Below are 19,905 nucleotides of genomic sequence, written 5' to 3'. Positions count from 1 at the left end.
TTCTAGTTGCAATACGCTACACCCTTATATATTTAGTATTTGTCGTACAAGAGAAAACTTTGTGTGCAAGTAAATCATACATAACGTGAACGTACTTTTCGTTGATACTACAATGCGAATTTAGAGAGCGAAATCGTATCTTGGAAAACATGTAGAATTTCCTTCTTCCTCGAATTATCTCGAAAATAATGAGAAATATCGAAAAAAGAAACTTGAAAAGGAGTTGCGTGTCTTTTTTTTTTTTAAACTACGACAGTGTAGAGAATTAAAAGAAAAAGATCAAGGCATCCAAAGTATTGAACTTTTTGAATTTCCAGGTTCTGCAATTTCCTCCGTTAGTAGGCATTTATCAAAAATAAACCAGCGAATAAATAAACAATTATGACGGCAATATACGTGAAATATTCGATCGATTTCGATGAATACTTTGATCGAATTTATCGGCATATTTAAGACTATAGCATCCCATTAAATTTCCCTTAAATTTGATGTTCGAGTTGCATTTAATGCACGAGGTATCCTAGAATAAATCTACAAGAGTAAATTTGAAACCTGAACGACCATTATAAACTACTACACCGTAACTACCCTATAATACGAAGTAATATTCATCCATAATCGGCAAGAAGCCGTCGTAATTTTCGTTCACTCTGCAAACAAAAGCAATTAGATCGAAACGTTAATCAAACGGGGTGGAAGATCGAAGAAGCTCGATACCAGAGCGGTTGCATCGGAACAGAGATTGATGAAACGAAGCAGATGTTACGGAAAGTAAGCGCGAATTCGAGTGTCCGATTCAGATCTTCCATCGAATCGGAGGAAAGCAAAGATCCAAATATTTCAATATTAAGAACGATTTCCCACTTCGAGATTAAAAAGTCTCGTCACGTTTCAGCTTCGTCGCGCGATCTGCAAGTTCGCGAACGAAACTTTCCAAGTTTCCCTATAACCTGAACGTCACTTTCGTCGATTCTAGACAAGGAGGAATCGTGGAAAATGCGAGTTCTACGTTATAACCAGAGGAACCGTAAAACGTCGAAAATGTCGTCCGACGTGTTGTATTCGCAATGTCGTCCGGCTGTCAGCGTGATCGAAGATCGGTGGTAGATCTCGATCTTTAACCCGGCGCAAACGAACGATGCGACGTCGTTGCGATTTCCTAGGGATAACGTAGCAGCAAGATTTTGCAACTTTATACTTGACATATCCATGGTTCTCCCAGTTTCGATCGTGTTCTACTAGCGCCTACCTCTTTGCTCCACAACGTGCAAATGTAAAACATCGATTCTCGCTTGCACTTTACGTCGCTGTTATACGACAGGAAGAATTCAGAATGAACGACGTCAGGTGCATCGCTCGTCCGCGCCGTGTCTCGCTTCCTTTTTTCGTCGTCCGAAACGAAAGAAACGCGGGATAGTCAGCGTTCAGTGGCGATATGTGGTCAACGTGGTATATATCGTAGAAACATAATCCGACTAAATCAATCAAACAGTCGCAAGACTCCAAGTGTATGTGTACATACATACATATACAAAGAGAGATAGACAGGTAGAAAAAGAGACAGTATAAAGAACGAACGGAAGAATAGAAAAGAAAAAGAACAAGGTGTATATTGTCTGGCTGGTGTAATACTGGCAGGCAAGGCATGCTACGAGTTACGTTACCTAAGGTGAGTTTCTCCCCGGAATCTGGCGGCAGGGTGAAGCCCAAGAGGGCCATGCTCGATATCAGGACGCACGGCACGATCAGGTTGAAAAAATAGTACAGAGTCCTTCTGCGAATCTGTATGGTGAAGGTGACGTCGACGTAAGGCTCCGGACAGCATTGGTACGTTATCGTGTTCTTCTTGCCCGGCATTCCTGCAACGAAAGCGCATCGAACCATGTTACGAAATTGATACTCGTCGATACCAAGAGGAGTAATACTCGTTTCGACAACGCAGAAATTCAAATCATTGCTGCCGGCATTGTTGTAAAGCTTAATTGCTTTTGACCGTGTGCGAAAGTGAGTTTGGCTATTGTTCCGCGCGATGGTGTAATTTGGCACGGCGCAAGTTCCGATACGAGTTTAAGTAGCCGTTTGTGCCCCGAATACGATGATCGCGTTAAATGTTTCCTTAAATGGAGACGCGGGCTTCCTAGTGGCCTCGAAAGAAGCATAGGAAGTCGATATAAATTTTCTACGAATCGCTTCCAGGACGATTATATTTGATTTTTATCGAGACACATACGTTATCAAGATCGATATCTGCAGTAACTTCGTGTTTATAACACAAGCTCTTTTCTCTCGTTCTCCATCTTTCATCCGCTTTCTCTGCTCCTTTTCCTCTTCTCCCTATCCTCTATTTTCAACTTGGCTAGCTTTAGACTTCTGATTCTGAACTCTGACTCTGATCGATTAATCCTTTCTAGCCACTTATCTCTTTATCTTTCCTCTTTTCCTATTTTCCTGCTTCTTTCCTTCGACGCAGACGCTCTTAAAAGAAATTCAGGCACGTCCATCAAAAACCTTTCTAAAACACTCTTCATTCGCTCGACAAGATTCAATTATTTCCGCAGAACCGAAAGTGTGCTGTCGAGAAATTGTTAACATTTTCGGCTCAAAATTTCTCTGCTCACAGGTTTCGCTATATCCTATAATTCGTGATCTTTATTTGTATATCGATTGTTTATCAGCAAACCTGCTGTTAAATCGATAAACAATCGTTTGGCTTAAATAAAATACCAAATATACAGCACGGTTTATGAACACCGCAACGATACAGCTCATCTTCAAGCGGAAAGTAGAAATCGGCGAATACCGTTAGTAGCTTCCAACCTGTAATTTTGATCAAACTGGCTCTGCCACTGCTTACACGGTTCGCTAATTTCGCGAGCAACGTACATCGCGAGCATGACACAAACTCTCAGACTAATTCCAAATTACTGGGCGCAGCATGCATCGTCGAGGTAGCCAAGCTTAGTCATAGTAGAAGTAACCGCGGAAACACGAGCAGGGTACCTCGTGATTTCCGTTCAACTGCTTTTATTAGTTGGCTACGTCCGTTTGAAATCGTACGCTGTCCTTATAAACGCGACCCTCTCCCTTCGTCGATCGCCTCCAATGTTTCGTCCCATTAATGCCTAATCGTGACAGCGCAAATATTTTGATTATTCGTGGTGCCCATAACGAGGTTTTCATATTTTTATTACAAATATTATTACAAATACACGCAATTTATGGCAAATTTCTTCTGCAATATGGTCGATAATTGGTGTCTGGAAAAAATTTAATGTTTGGTAAGTAATAGCCAGTCAAATTTAAATTTCAAAGAAACTAATTTCATATACACTAGTGTCTGTGTATCCCGTCTTACCCTTTCGACGCATAATTTCTCGTCGTTAACGTCAATCGAAGTAATACAGCTGATAAGGATACACCGATATCTTGAAAAATAAAACAATGGAAAAGGTGCACTTAAACATTCTGCAGCGCGAAGAAGTCGATAGTTTTTAATTACCTTAATTACTTTCAATCAGTAAGAAAATTCTAACTGGCGGCTTGTTCGCTAGTTGCAGCGCCGTAGGAATTCTTTTGCCAGACATTTGCATTCGGATGACGTTAATTTCCCACGCGATGCGTTTGCCCTAATTGCAAACATTATAAAAGTTACATCTGTGACGGTCTTATTGTGGAAATATGCAATTTTAATGACCTCGATGACGGCGCGTCTCTGTACGAGACACGGATGACTTTTATTGTTCGCAGTGTTATTCGAAATATATAATAGCCATTTTTTCCACTTCGTGCCTTTTTAAAATGAATAACATAATGCATAATGTTTAACTTTGCTTTCCATTGTTCTGTACCTTTTTGTACTCGAGTTTGGGGATTAAAAAAAAAGGAATTAACCTTTAGGATAAATTGTTTGCAATCTCATTTGGCAAATGTTGACGAAAGGGGATCCAGCCCCAATTGCTTTGATCTTGACGAATGGTCGGGACCTCGTATGATATACGGACACTTCTGGGTAAATTTCGGAAGGTTCTAGCCGTCGTGCGTTATTTTTTAAAAAATTATTGACAAAAACTGATTTGTAAATCTACAGGATTTACTTATTTTTGTATAGCAAAGAAACACTCGCTCGTAAAAATCTAGTCCAATCCCGATACCAATCTCACACATGAGCGAAGCGAGCGAACGACGAATTCTTAAGAAAAAAGTTTTCGGTCGAAAGTCGAGTACCCTTCGTTGGCGTGTGGAATTGGTATCGGGTTGAACTAGATTTTTACGAGCAAGCGGAGCTCGTTTCTTAATGAAATTCGGATGAACTTATTTGCTACAACTTGCGGCAAGCGTCACAAAAGTTACGCTAATTCTACGCGGAGCAGTAAGTGAAAAATGTGGCATAACGTTTTCAAAATTCCCAAAGCATCGTTTCGGGTTATTCGTCCATGCAGAATCGCCTCCTTTTGGTTTGCGCTAGCATTTGTATGCCACCAGGTAGAATATTATGCACGTAGTCTTATGCGCCTCGACACCTATGCATATCAGGTCGCTCTACGTTGTACACGTTCAACAATAAACCCCCCATCCCCAAAACTACCCCGACTCTCAACGAATCACCTTAGCGTGTTTCTCGAGGCAAATACCACCGCTGAAAATTCCCTGTATAAGCCAGCAACCATAAAAGAGGAAAGTATTCGGGTTGCAGGCTCTCGAACCGAGTTCGTGTCGCTGAATCGCGAGGAAAGCTAAATTTATTAATGCAATTTCGCCCAGTCGCATCCGCTAAGATTCTCTCCGCCACTCTCCATTATTCATCGGTCGCATTTCACATTCTTGGCCTCGCGTTTTCATACGCGAAGCTCGCGCTAGCATCGACAAAATCGTCGTACGTGAACGAAATTCGAATAACACCGTCAAAGTAGCCCCGAGAAGATAACGAAAAAGATAACGGAAGTTCATGGCGATCACCGTCCTCGCAGCGAAAGAGGAATATCGTCAAGCGGCGAAGAGCAAGCGAGTCGAGCATGGTAGCGCGAAATCGAAGACTCGTAAAGCGATTAGATGCTCGTTCGATCGCTACATCGATTCGAAAGTTTATGGGATACGCGAGACAGAAACTCGCGAGACGTCTTTGCCGCGTGGCAACATCCTTGGCAGCGTGTAAACGCGGAAGTGGCCACCCTAACGATTTTCATCAACATTCCTTTACGCGTCGGTGACACGAATATCGCGCGAGAAAACCAAGTCCGGCGAAAAATGCATTTTACCGTGGGAACCTGAAAATTGGCTTCCCTGTTGAAACATTATTAAGGAACGCTATTTGCAGGAGTTTTGTTGTGGCGAGGAAGATTGCGAGGAAATGAGTTCAAGTTTTGAAAAGAACGATGAAAATTGCGTTAATACTTAAATCTTAAATATATGCTTTCTCCTTATACCTTACACAGGGCTTTTCCAGCATTTTCCAAACTTTATCGGAGTATTCTACGGATGTAGACATAAACGTAACCCAAATAGGAAATACAAAGGAATCGGTGAATGAATTTCCAGTTAACTACGATGCTGAATTGCAGTGTCAAAGTTCATATAATATTTCTTTTCGTATTTATATCCACAAAGTATGCTACTATAGTTTGGCTGGGCAAAAATGTAAGGCGCTATAGATATATAAAAATTCTTATAGTATAAGAACGTTGTACATGTCGAATTTCCAATGAAATTATAACGGTCATATTTAATAATAATATTAGAACGTGTCAAATAATTTAATTACACAGGAATACTTATTTAATTTAATTTAATTTAATTAGAGAATCGCGTATTCAAAGTACTTACCGATCAGGTACCATTCCCCATTCGTGATAAAGTCGGACAGGTCGCCGCCCTTCTCCGAGCTGAGCACGAGGTCGACCTAGCAACGACAAAGTTTCGATTAACACGGGCGTACGTTTATGGTCGTGGCATTTCGCTAGGTCACACGAAGCGGGCACGCATGCACGTGCGACAGCTTTACGTCACTCTTCGTTTCTACGGTACGACTACGACTACTTTCGCAGCTATGCACACAGATCAACGTGGCGCGGCAGTGTCGGTATTCGATAAATCGTGCAAGGAGAAGGCTCAGAGGATGATGGCGTGTTGCGAAGGACATTTCGTGTGCGTATCTGGTATATAAAGGAGAGGATAAATCCGTGGCGATCGACAGACTAAGCCTGGGATTCTCGTCGACGATGAGAGAAACGCCTTCTGCCGCTGTCTAACGTCGAGCGACTCGCGACGTTTCAAGAACCGCTTAATCCGCTTTTATACCGAATCTAATTCTCCACTTGTCTATCCCAAAGAGAAACTTCGACGTTCAGCGTATTTATTCACGCGTCTTTTACACGAAATTAAAGCAAAGCGCTTTCGATATCTTTCATCCCGTTTCTCCCTTCGGAGCTTCTGCGCCACACGCAGGTTCGATTTTACGGTTCCCATTCTGAACACTCGTTCCCTTTAGAACGAGTATTTCGTTGCTTCATCGACGTCGCAATCAACCACCATACACTGATATACTATTTTACTTCACCTATACTAGTTCACCGGCCGGTCTTGTTCACCGTGTCGCTGGCGAAATTTCAAAATATTCTTCGAAAGGAAGATATTACCGACGTCCCAAAATTTGAAACGCTATTTTGATTTTTCACTTCGATTCGTCTTACAATGATTAACTTGTCGTTAACGTTTGTGTAAGTTACCGATAACTTTATCGTTCTTTCCAAAATTTGAAGCTGTCGCACAATACGTAACTCTACTTATACGAGGTGGCCCGATTTTTCTGACCTATCTTTTGCTTCTATGGTTATAAATAAGAAGTAATCTTATATTGAAAATCAAAGAATCGCTTCGTTCATATTTCGTATATTTGTTGTAGCATTTTAACGAGCAACATTCGTATCTTGCCTTCGCGTATACTCGCAAAACATATTGACAAAATTAAAATATTGGCTCACACTGTATACATACTATTTCGTAAAGTTCCTTTGCCTTCTCCTTTTTAACGCATTTCTTGCATCTTTTCTTATCTTTAGTACTTGAGCAGCAACCGGACGGAATACTGTAGGAATCCCTCAAAGAACACTTGTTCCATCGTAGAATGCTTTTTAAACCGTTTCTTCGGTTCCCTTTAAGCTCGGCGCTACCTCCTTCCTGTCTATCTGTTGCTCTTTGATCGAGAGCCAAACGAGATGCGGTTCAGCGTGTTCTAACTTTTACGACCGGCATTTCCATCCTCGGGGTCTGCCCTTAAACTACGCTTCCTGCTATTATCCGGCATCTTGATCGTTTAACCGGTTCGACATAGTGTTCCCCGTTTGTCTCGTATTTCGAGTAAGCGGTTAAAGGATACGATTTATTGGACGGATTTCTGGGGATTTTTTTTCTTTTTTTTTATTTATTAAATAAACGACGAAACTGAATATATTTCTCGATAAACTCGCGCGCAAGGGTATCAGAGACAAAACGACGGTCGAACCTAACTAACTTTCCTCAAAGAGACGCCGATATTAAATTGAAATTTCACTGACTCGATTTAAGCGTTTCTGCCGATTATGCGCATCGAAAGGCGTTCCACCTTCGATTTAGTTGGCAAAGAACGAACTCTACTTCTCTCGACGATTCAAAGTCGTTCGAATTAATTGCTCCGAGTTCCGCGTTTGAAATTTTGAAAACTTTATACCGGAACGAACGAACGGAAAGATTCTGGATCGTGATGAACTTAAGCGCAAATTTGCTTTTCAATGCATTGACTACTTATTTTCATAAAGTTAATATTTTATCGGTTTTGGATCTTTAAATTCGGATATGGATCTTTCCCGATGAACTTTCAATATCTTAACAACTTTTGCAATTCTTTTTCGAATAGTTTATCGTTCATTTGTTCGTAACGAATTCTTTCAAGCGCGAGTGGTAGGCATTAATCGACCTCTAGAATATTAAATTTCTTACTATCGAAAAGATGACAATAAATCGTAACGAATATTATTATCAGAAAATTAGGAAAATTGGTATTTTCTACGTAAATATAAGGAACACGAAAGTGCTTAATTTCGTCTATAAACATTTTCATAGTCAGCCAAATTGCGACGTATAATCTCATGGTTACCGTTACTTGGAACACCCGATATATCATGTCAGCCAGCATTTTCAAGCCAGCAGAATTCCTTCTTTTTTCGATGATATTTTCGGGATCGCGTTTTGCATAGCGTCGCGCACAGGCTCGTTGGGCATTAGAACGAATCCGAACGGCTCCGAACGTTGGTCTCTCGTAATTCATCGCGAGACGTATATTTCACGGAGGTGACCCGATTCGAACGTTTAAACCCGAGGGATTGTGGCTTAGCACTCTGGCTGCTGTATCGAGACTAATCGTCGGATAGCAATTGCACATACGTGCATTGATATTTTAGTAGAGTTACGTATTGCAACACCGATGATATATGTTTATAATACGTTGCATGTAATGTACATTGTAAAATAACGTATGAACCTCGTATACTATATTTCTTAAGCTGCAGACTATTGCTTCGAGCGCAAACAAATTTTTAACTTATCTACGATTTGAAGTAATTTGTCGTTTGAAATGGAATCTACATAATTTTCACGAGTCGTATTTTCGACTGAATTGCATATAAAAAGAACGATAAAAGATTGGTCCAACAAAACGAAAGGTAAAATTTGTCTCGTATCCACATCGGACGATGAATTCTTGAGATTTCTGTGTAAAAAAAGGAATTATTCTATAATAGATAAATCTCTGCTTATAGATCCTTCTTTCGTCTTAGACGAAAGTAAAATGTACGGCAGTTGATAAACTTTCGTCGCGTTAGTTTTGCAATTTTCTCGTTTCAATCGGACATCCTGGTCGAAGCTTGAACAATTAAACGTAATTCGTGCAAAATCTTGATTTCCCAAGCGGTTCCAAAGACGATCGTGGAAACGTCGCGGCGCCATACATTTCATTCAGAACGATACGCTCATCGTTCCGAATTGCCATTTTCCATCAGCCGGCAAGAAAGCGTGGACTCAGGTCTGCCTGGAATTTATCGGTCCATGCGCGATTGACGATTAATCCTGAACCGGTGGACAGGTGACTCGAGCGTGATTCACGTTACTCGACTTGATCGTTTTTGTCCCGACACGTCCGTCATATCAGACGGGATATCGATTACCATAGACGAAACGGAATGCGTGAACGACGAGAAAAAAATACGAAGAAGAGAAATAATCGCGATTCACCTATACAGATAAATATTCATTGGGTCGATAATCGCGATAATTTCTCCGACTTAATCGACGCTCTCATCCCAGAGCACCGATCAATGTATTCAATCGCCAACTGAGAATTAACCTCGCCCGAATGTAATCGCGTTCGACGATAATTACCAAATTCCCAGAGTGATCAACTTGATTGAATAGAGCCACCGATCCAGGATCAACGCCGTGTGCGAACGTGAAACGCGATTAGCGCCGGACTCTTCGGCCAAAAGATTTCATCCCGCGAATAAAATCGTGCGTGTCGCTGCGTGGGAGGATGGAAAGAGCTCGACAGGCAAGTACGATCGCACTCGTTTATGTAGACGAGCATAACGCGTACTCTCGGGTAGCATTTGCATCGTCGAAAGGACCAGCTCGCATAACCGAAAGCTCGTCGACGAGGGCGATCGACCAGCCCGCGCCTCCGACGACAAATATACGCGCGAACATTCCCCATTCACGTAGGGTTGCGAACATCTGGATACTGTTTCATCGACTTAACTCGACGGGTAAGTCTCGCCAAATCGAGCATTCGCGAAACGCTCGAAAACATTTATATCGATATCGTACCGTCTGGAGAACACGAATATCCACATTAACGAATAATACAGATATTGCCGTTCGAATGGGGTTACATGTCTCAGGGAATATATTATAAAACGTTTCGATATCTACGCCTGTACCGTTCTTCGTGTATGCAAGGATAGTTCGTCTCGTCCAAACAGTAGGCGGCGATACGAATATTACGCATTATCGATCGTATTCGCAATAGCTTTCGACGAAACCAAATATCTCTCAAAGAACTTTTCAAGAGCACAGAGGTTCGTAATGAAAGCAACGTAATAAATCCCGCAGCTCTAAGCATGACGCATTCGCGCGAAAGTTGGTTAAAATAATATGTGCACGCAATTTGATTCTGGCGTATACGTACGCGAATAAAGAAAAATACATTTGGTTAGACGCGCGATTATAAATGGGACTGCAGTGGTGTATGAATCACCTGGATCGTTGCTGGTCGGGAATGGAACGCATGCATCTACGTGTCGCAAACGCACGTTGATTACACATTGACCGAGTATTTACACGTATACGTGTATACACGCATAACGTAGATGCATATAAATGTACACATACATATACACACCGAGCATGCGACACACGCGCTGTACACTTATAACTAATCGCTCGAATGTTGATTTCTTGTGATGTACTCGAGAGGTCGATGGGTTTGGGTGTGGGGTTAGCCTATGGTTGTAGGAGGCTATAGAGCCAAGGGCTAGTGAACCAACCAGAATTACGGGGTTGTTGCGTGATACAGGGTCTGCTGTGTCGAAAAAGAACACTCTCCTTTCCTCTCTCCGTTTTCTCTACGAGATTCGACAGACTTGTTTGGTCGATGAGAACGATGGAGGCGGCGGGTTGTGTACGGGTTGGCAGTGGTAGGGGGGCGGAGGCGGAGGCGGAGGCGATGGCGGGCGCGTAATATGCGACATAGTAATCGATGAAATGCGCCCGGACTGCATTTTCCACGGGGTTCGCAATGGCAGCCGGTCGAAAGCTCGAGAAACGCGCGCGTGCCACGACCGTTTGTTTTCCCACCGAAATTTCTTGGCAGTCGCGAACACGAGCGTTTCTGTTCTGCATTTACGTGAGTCTCGTGTTTCGAAGCGTCGCAGCATCGTTTCTGTTTGCGCAGCTTCGATCACCACGACCGTACACATTGAAAATTCGCGGATCATTAATCTACCACGCGGATTCGCAACCGTGCTTCCACACAGTCGAGCAAGTTTATAGGGATTAAACGCCTCGTGCGCTAATTCGATAACCTAAACGTAAAATTTACGTCGTACCGTTTGAGGAGATCTCAAGGTAATCGTTTCGTAAAGCGACAAGTTTTGTTTGTACGAAGTTCGAGTAGCGTGAAAATCGGGTCGATCAATTTGTTACCGCACCATCTCCTATTATATGTGTAAAGAACGCGTAGAGGCATTTTACTATTTGGTAAATGTTTGTAATAAATTTCTTTTTCTTCGATTTCATCAGATTCGGAGCAAGGTTTTAAGAAAAAAATTCAGTCACGAACTAAAAGATAGTCTGAATCTATTTTTCCTAATAGACGTATGAATTAATCCGTTAATAATCCTTTACAAACATCATGAATTATCACTGCGACCAAACATGTTTCAACGAGGTAATTAATCATTTTCTTTTGAATCTGTCACGTTTCACCGGATTGATCTACCGTGTAGAATAGATGTGCGTAATACCGAAAAACCGCTGCCACTACGTTCTAATATACATATAAAGTAAAGTACATATAAAGTAAAGACAATTAGTTAGAGCAATTTTTACAGAAAATCTTCATTTTTCTCTGTCATGCAGTCCGCGAGCCTTTCATCCGATATGCACACATATAAAGAAAATCGTTCGTTTCGACGACGTCCGTTCTTTCTTTCAATTTACGCATATCCTACATATTCGAAGAACCATATGTTTACTATTTCACTTCTACGAATAGATCATTCGTCTACGAAACGTTGTACTCGGTAGTCGTTATACATCAGTCGAGGAACACGTTTCTCGCGATTCAATAATTCCGTGTGTTAATTAACGCGTACGAATGAAATAATTAACTATGCGACTGTCGTAATTATCCGTAAACGATCCGCTTTATGGTGCTCTATACGGATGTTTGGAAACGGATACAAGCAATTATTTCAAGCGTATCGGTTAATTAAACGTTGTAATCCGATAGTCTTGGATAAAAAGTCTGAAAGATGCACGATTAAACGATATAGAAAAAACGAACGATCTTCTTTTATCGTTTTACCAACTTCTCCACGATAAACACTTAAGGTCTAAAGGGGTGAACACGATGCTTAATGTATTATCGAGGGAGGTTGGTAAATGCTCGGGCTTGGTAAATCTTACGCGAGTGCCGTGTCTCGAGTGTTTTATCTCGTTTTTCCTTGACTCTTTCTTTTTTATTAGTTTCATCATCGCGTGTGTCACCGGCTTCGCTTCTCATTTTTCCCTTTTCAGCTAACTCGATCGCAAGGCACGCATGTAAGAGCGCATCCGAACGGAATGAATTTGCTTCGCACACACGAGTAAGTCGGTTAGCTCGTAGCACGTTTGTTTTTCTCTTGTTCTTTGGACTTTCTACGGGAGTGAAAGTTATTAAGTGGATCGTCGTGTTATTTATAAAGCTCCTGTGCACACTCACGTGGGTTTGATTAATATCGATGGACATTTAATATAACGTATAATGAATCGCGTTTGATAAACGTTCAGCTATAAAATGTTGATTTTCCCCCGATAATTAGCAATTCATCGAATGTTTTTATCCTTTGTAGAATTCATCCTGGGAAAATACCTTAATTGTTAGTTGAAGCAATTGTTTATTGCTACGGGTACTGTACGACATGAAAGTCTCCTATGTAGGAATGACATTTTCCTGAAAAAATTCTGTCAAAATCGTTTGTAACGACAGCCATGGCGTTGAATTTCATTATGTTAATGCGGACAAATATTCGACGAATGAAAGTAAGGCGCTATTTGTCTATCTGGGTAGCACGAGTTCTGAAATCTAGACCAAGTAAATCTCCTTTTCGTTAATTTCGACAACTTCCGTATACCAACTTCTGTATACAACTTTTGTGTAAATTTTTAATTTTTATGTGTTTTGTATCCATTCCACGTATTTACGTAGACAGGAACGAAGATATGAAAGATACATAGAAAGCAAGTGAAAATATAAAGCGATACACGTACATAAAAATCAGATTCTACAGTATCGATTTTTAGACTCTCTATTCTCCTTCCCAGAGATAAACTACACGCGAGAAAACCTATATCTAAGAAAATCGATGTCATTACGAGGCACGTCGTTTATAATAAGAGATCTTTCATAAATACGTTAAACTATCTTCCTCCCGACCTATTAATTTCACTCACCTATCTTTAAGCTGTAACTAAATTTCGCTCGTATTTTGAAAATCTGCGATTCACCGTTATGCGAATTGGTTGAAACTTTACACGGATCATTGACAAGATAGATAAAACGCGCATAGGATGTTTCGACCATACGTATTCTTAAATTGATTAAAGATAGAAGAATATTATACGGTATATCTTTTACATTCCTACGTTATTTCTATGTAACTTTCTATCTATCGATGTATTTAGTTGCGAAGTTCAAAGATACGTTTCTTTTCCGCTCTGATTTTATGCACCGTGCGAGTACTTCACCAGGGCAAAGTTTCGTAACACGGCGGTTCACGAATTGCGTAGAAGAGGATACGCGACGAGAACAAACGGAGTTAGGCTAACGGCGGTGGCCTCGTCATTCTAACAAGAAAAGAATAGATTGGCCAAGGGTGAGGTATTTCGGAACGTCGTGGCGCTGGTAGGAACACACGTGCAACAGGTGAAAGTTAGGTATATCAAGTGGCTCGTTTATTTCACGCTATTCGATCCTTGGTCGAAGAAAAATTCCATCGAAGGACTTTCGAATGTTTGCTAACTTTGTGTGCAGGATTCAAGCGACGATGATTAACGAGGTATGTCGAGGAGATGATTAGATCCCGCTTTAGCATATTGTTGAGACACGATGCAGCATGACCTGTGGCTTAATGGAAATGAAAAAGTCAATTTGTTGCCACATTTAAGGTGTTATTAATTCTTAAGAGTTTGGTTCGGTAACTCTGAGTAGAATTAGTAAGGTAGCGAAATGAATAGAAAATTTGCCGATCTTTCAGCAACAGTAGGATAGATCATAAAAGAAGTTCAAAGTTTTGTATCGCTACTCTGCCAGCATAAGAGTACAATTAGCAATATTTATAGATTTACTGTCTAAGTCTTTTAAATAACCAATGCCTATAATGTTAATTGCAAAGCAAATTATTGCAAAATAAAAAGACGAGGTTTTTCTAAATGTGGTGTGTACAGATATATACTGATAATAGCTAGCCCTTTAATTGAAAAATATTTAAAAGTTGAGTAAAATTCGAAAAGCTGTTTTGTGCTAAATCTCAATCGATATCGTTGAGTCGTGGGCGATCCAGAAGAATTTGGACGAAACTTTTATTTTATGTCAGTTTCGTCGTGTAAACTGGAAATTAATTAATCTGCAGCTGAATATCTTCAAGTAGCTGAAATCCAACCTAAACTGTTCGGATCACCTATGACATTTTTTAACATCATTGTTTTCAAACGTTAAATTTTACAAAGTAATAAAGGAACTAATAAAAAATCAAAACTAAAGATTCCAATTGAAAACACGGCGTAAGTTTGTTTATCGATTATTAGGTTTCAAATTCTTTTTTTCACCTTTTATAGTTTATATACAATCAGAGGAATTTAACACACATTTTAACATACAAGTTCTTAATAAACCGAACTTACTCTTAAGAAAATTTAATCGCGTTATTTCCTTATACGTATACTTGGCATACATACGTTTTTATACTGTACACAATCCACATCTTTGTAAATTAATATAACGTGGCAAACTAGTAGGTACCCATACTTCTATTTATCAAACATAACAAAAGTAAAAATTAATCGTATACTGACAAATACTTAAGCACGCTACAAAATATACAACATGCATTCGCTTAAGATAAAGACTGGCGAAATAAAACGCGAATTCACGTAAGAATATGTACTATTACACGCGTTTATCTTTTAAAATATAGTCTACTCTACTCGTATAATACAGTACATGATTTTTACTTATAAGACACGTTGTTGTACTTTATGCTGAGATTTATTTTGTCATTAATGAGATCCCTTTTTCAAGATTAACTTCTCGTAGGTATATATTTCATTTAACTTTATTTTATGTCCATAGTTTTCATCTAATCTTGTACGCAAAGTAATTAATAAATGTAGAATGTTCATACACTCGTGTTTTAATTATACGTACACGTAATTGCAAGTAGATAGTGGACGATAAAAGGCAAGAAAGATCATGCATTAAGCATTTAAAGCTTTTTACATCTTTAAATTATCGAATTAACATTATCGCTAATTAAATAACGAATAGATATGAGTTTTTAGAACGAAAAATACAAATCGCCGATTTCATTTAAAAATAAATTTGAAGTCGATAGAAACGCGATGGAATGTTAACGATCTCTGTCGAAAGTAATGAGTTGGCGAAGAACAAGTACACCGTTAAATATTCGCGCGGTGTTCTTTAAAAATTAATCTCTTCGTTACGATTGCTATAAAAAGGAACAGCAAGAAAAGAAGTTTTCAAGCAAAGTTTCTCCGATGCGATGAAATGCAAATGTTTTGTCGAAGGTTGGGAAGAACGTTGGAACCGCAATATTGTCGTATTGTGTATGAAGCCTTTTTTGTTTTTAAAGACCATCACAAGATCGTTTAAAAAAAAACATTGGTCGTTTGTTTCACCTGTGACGCCGTCCGATGGTTAAGAAAACCGTATTCTTAAGAAAATCTCGAAGAAGCGAATTTGTGTGAAAGTCTGTGTATTATTTTATTATTAGTACGTTGAACAACTGAAGCAACACGTCGGAAAAGGATTGGTCGATAACGCATCGATTACGCTTCTGAAAACGTACAATGTGGCAAAAATCGTAATCTAAAAGACTTGATAAAAGTATGCATGAAAATTATGGGTTACATAGTGCTGGCAATTCGACTTTGTTGGAATTTCTGCATTTTATCGTGTATCCGTAACACGTCTAGCTGTGCAAAGACAACTTTTTGATCGTTTGATCGTGTATTTTTATTTGCTAACAAAGCAAATTTCTAACACTACCGAAACAAATCCGATAAGTTTTATATGGAATGTTATTTTAACAAGTACTACGCGGAAGTGTTATAAGTTTGATGGGACATCATGTAATTAACGATGCTCGTTATACTGCCACTTGCTAAATTAGACACATAGTACTGGAGGAATGTTCTTTTCACAATAATAAAAATATTTCTAAACTTTATAATTTTCGACGATCCACTTGGTAAAGCTTCGATTTCTTCATGTTTGCGGGACATACTATTTCCTATCTGCATATGCTAATTTTTACCATGAACCTTGCAGAGATTGTAATATTTAACACGCGTGTGCGAAACAAATACGTACTTAGCCTAAGCTTAGCCAGTGAACATTTGCTCTTCAAAATCTCCATGTAGCAAACGTTTCTCAAATTTCAAAAGCTTAGTTTGTGACATTTAATTGACAATGTACAGTAGAAGCTTTATCTTGACAGTTTGTATCGCTAAATTTCTTCTCTTGTATCTGTCGAACGAAACAGAAAAGAAAAATAGGAAACAATTCTTTAAATTACCAGAGGCGTTATCATCAAACTAATAGAACGGTTCAAGAACGATCATATCGAAATGAATATCAAAATGAAATAACTGACAAATTAATCGAATATTCTAATGTAGAAAATCAACCGAGATATACCAAAAACAACGTACACTTGTAGTTCTTATTTTTCGTTTTTTATATTCTGTATCGTAAGAGAGAATGATCTGATCGTGCAACAGATCGTAAATATATGATAACCGTTTTGTTTCGTTCCATTTTGAGAATTTATGTACAAAGATTATGTTCTTAATTGTAGTAAAATTCTTTACTATAGGAAAAATCTCGTGGAAAGTATTACCAGTTCCCGTGAAACTTTCATGAGTAATGTATCACATGGCGATGAAACTCGATCGTTTGGTGAACTGAGTAAGCGTCGTTCAGGTAAAGATTCTGATATTCAGTTTTATGTGGTGTGCTTAAGGTCCGACATGCTCGTAGACGTATATCTTGATATCTGCACAGATACGCACTCGTTACAGCAGTGCATCGATTTCTGTCTGATATAATCAGTTTATCTATCCCGTGCAACTGCAAGAAAGCGTGTACTTTCATTTTTTATTTTCCGAATGAATTGCTACGAATCTTACTTTCCTATAGATTTGTGACGAATAAATCTTTTTATGCGAAGGAAGTTTTGTTTTCAAATAATTTTGAATATCAACACGAATTCTCAGAATGTTGTAATAACATTTTCTCAATGTATGCGATACGTATTATCGTTTCGTTTCTATACAGAGTATCGCAGACAGTTTGATTTCCTGTGTCCTAAATAAAACGTACAAGATGCTACATATTGAAATAACATCTGGGATATATACTAATCATGAGAACAAGGACAATCCTAACGAACATTGTCAGAAAAATATTTTTTCTCGGGATTGTGTGATGTTATCCTTTAGATAATCGAATACATATTTGTTTAAAGTCTGTAGAGTAAGAAATTATCTATGGTAATTGTGGTGTAACAATAATAATACACATATATACATCAAAGTACCTACTGTCTAGATGTTCATACAAATGTGGACGTATAATGAAACGTGCTCAACCGAGTGTTAAAATAAACGAAAGACACACTGAACATACGCTCTAAATAAGGATAACAAGTGGCTACTAGAACAACATTTTTAATTTTATTAAATATCAAAGACAATTTATCTTGAATTTCATTAGATCTTTCATGTCGCTATTGTTTTGACAAATTGAACATATTTCTTGAGTGTAATACTATCCTGATCTCTTAATACTATTCTTCCGATTTAATACGAATTTTACGTCAGACTATCTCTTTTGAAAAATCACAGCACTAATTTTCTTTTGCATCCTATAGCAATCGATCGAATCCTAAATACAATCGGTTGGTGTTTATCTTGATAATAAAAAATAAAATTTATAACAAACGATGGCGTTAGGTACCTTGATTCCGATATAAACAGCATCAAGATTGCATTGGATCGGTATCCGAAAAGAATCATCAAGTAACCGTGGATAAACGCGATTAACGACGGCGATCAAATACGGTCAGCGAACAATGATCCAGCCCCGTGGTGCAGTTTTGCGGATTTACGAGCTGTCTATCAGCAGTCTTGTGACAATCGTAAACCTAGTATCGAGCCCGAGTACCGGAATTCTCGTAAAACGCTAATTGCCCGCTCGTTACCGACGCACCAACGACCTCTCTAAATTGATTCACTCGCCGATTCTGTGCAGCTGGTTTACGTACTTTTCGCTGAAACAATTAGATACGATCGTTCAACGACACGGCTTTTAATACGTAGTTTGTTCGCCGTAACGATTTCATTGGTCTTAGTTTGATTGTCGGATTGGCTATATCCGAAATGTTCAACATAATCGACGAATAGTTCATTTTTGAAAGCTTCCGAGATTTTACTGCGCGAAAGTTCATAACAATTTTGATGCAGCTGCTGTTAACAAATAATAGCGATAAAGTCACTATTGATACTTAATAAGAGGATAATGATATAATTCACGATGAAATTGACGGATCTGAACTGGTAATACCTTTCTCTTGAATCGGCTTGTAAAGTTATTGTTTCGTATCATATTGATTTGGTATTATGCAATTTTATATCGTATTTATAATACTTATTTTTTCATGAAACGTTGTTATCGGTTTTCCCATCGAACAAAAGTACCGCGAAATGCATTATACATCAACGTGTATCGTGATAGCTCGATTGAAAATAGGAAAAACTAAAAAGGGAGAAAGCGAACTGTATGATGAACTATCTATCTATGACATCACATTTTTCGAAAGTATAACGGTGCGGTTGTAAAGAATCGTTAGATATATTCTCTGTCTACATATAAATCGATTTTTACATTATACATTGTAAAGTATCTATTTCTTACCAAACGATTTGTATTTCACATTTTTAAAAGTCGCACTGATACCTCGTAAATATCATTTTTGCTATATTTTTCCATCAATTTTGTAGTTCTGAATTATTAGCTTAGTTTGACTTTTCAAACTTTTCAAACAGATATACATATAGCTAAACACACTTTATTTTGGATACTAACATCCGGAGAATTGAATACATGCAAAGGAGTAATACTACCGATAACAAACGATGTTTCTCGAATCGGATATATTTGAAACATCTTCTGGTATATTCTAACGTTGTAACATCCAATATTTTTTATACACAGAATAACAGAAAGAAAAATCGATTTATATATTAAAAAAGATACGATGGTTCCGCTAAACACCATATTCAAGTACGTACTGCAGGCGTATCGTTATACTTACAAAACCAGTGAATCCACAGAAAAGTGAAGCGAGTGTCATCCACCTCTCTCTCTTAATATTTTTTTTATTTTCAACGAAACGGTAGCACTTTCCGTGAGTATATAATGCACTCTTCGCGTGATAATAATTGTTTCAAATGAAACGTTCTCGCTCGGATCAAATTGAAGTGAAAATAGTAAAAAAAAAAAACGAGTCTACAAAAAAATACGAATATTTCCACCGAGATAAAAGGGAATTAAATGAAAACAGTAGGTAGAAAATAAGATTAACGAGTTATACGAAAATGATACAAGTAGAATAAAAAAGCGTCGTGTCGTTTAATCATTGGTAAAATCGTTTGTTTTCATAAAAGTAAATTGAGCAAATGTCGTCGCGTGGAATCGATTTGCCGAACCAGGCCTCATGAGTGCCTAGTAGACCGGAGAATTTCAAGAGCAAAAGCTCGCTACTGGCTGGCATGGAAACGTCACTCAGCTATCGACTCCACGATGGAAACTTTACCTAGGTT

At 38.7% G+C, this 19,905-nt stretch overlaps 1 protein-coding gene across 4 annotated transcripts in view; it reads right to left on the bottom strand.

Annotated features, from left to right (window-relative positions):
- LOC100745578 (neuronal acetylcholine receptor subunit alpha-7) overlaps positions 1–19,905 on the bottom strand; it is a 264,880-nt gene that overhangs the window by 87,188 nt on the left and 157,787 nt on the right. For all 4 annotated transcript variants that reach the window (XM_024368087.2, XM_033321037.1, XM_033321038.1 and 1 more), the window contains exons 7-8: positions 5,821–5,896; positions 1,665–1,859 (exon numbers count right to left, since the gene is read on the bottom strand). In XM_024368087.2, the coding sequence (XP_024223855.1) occupies positions 1,665–1,859; positions 5,821–5,896 (271 nt within the window). The remainder of the gene's footprint in view (positions 1–1,664; positions 1,860–5,820; positions 5,897–19,905) is intronic.

The sequence above is a fragment of the Bombus impatiens genome, unplaced genomic scaffold (assembly GCF_000188095.3).
Source record: "Bombus impatiens unplaced genomic scaffold, BIMP_2.2 scf_0389, whole genome shotgun sequence".
In the NCBI taxonomy this organism is placed as follows: Eukaryota; Metazoa; Arthropoda; class Insecta; order Hymenoptera; family Apidae; genus Bombus; species Bombus impatiens.
The sequence above is the reverse complement of the archived record's forward strand: the minus strand, read 5'-3'. Positions and strand labels throughout refer to the sequence as shown.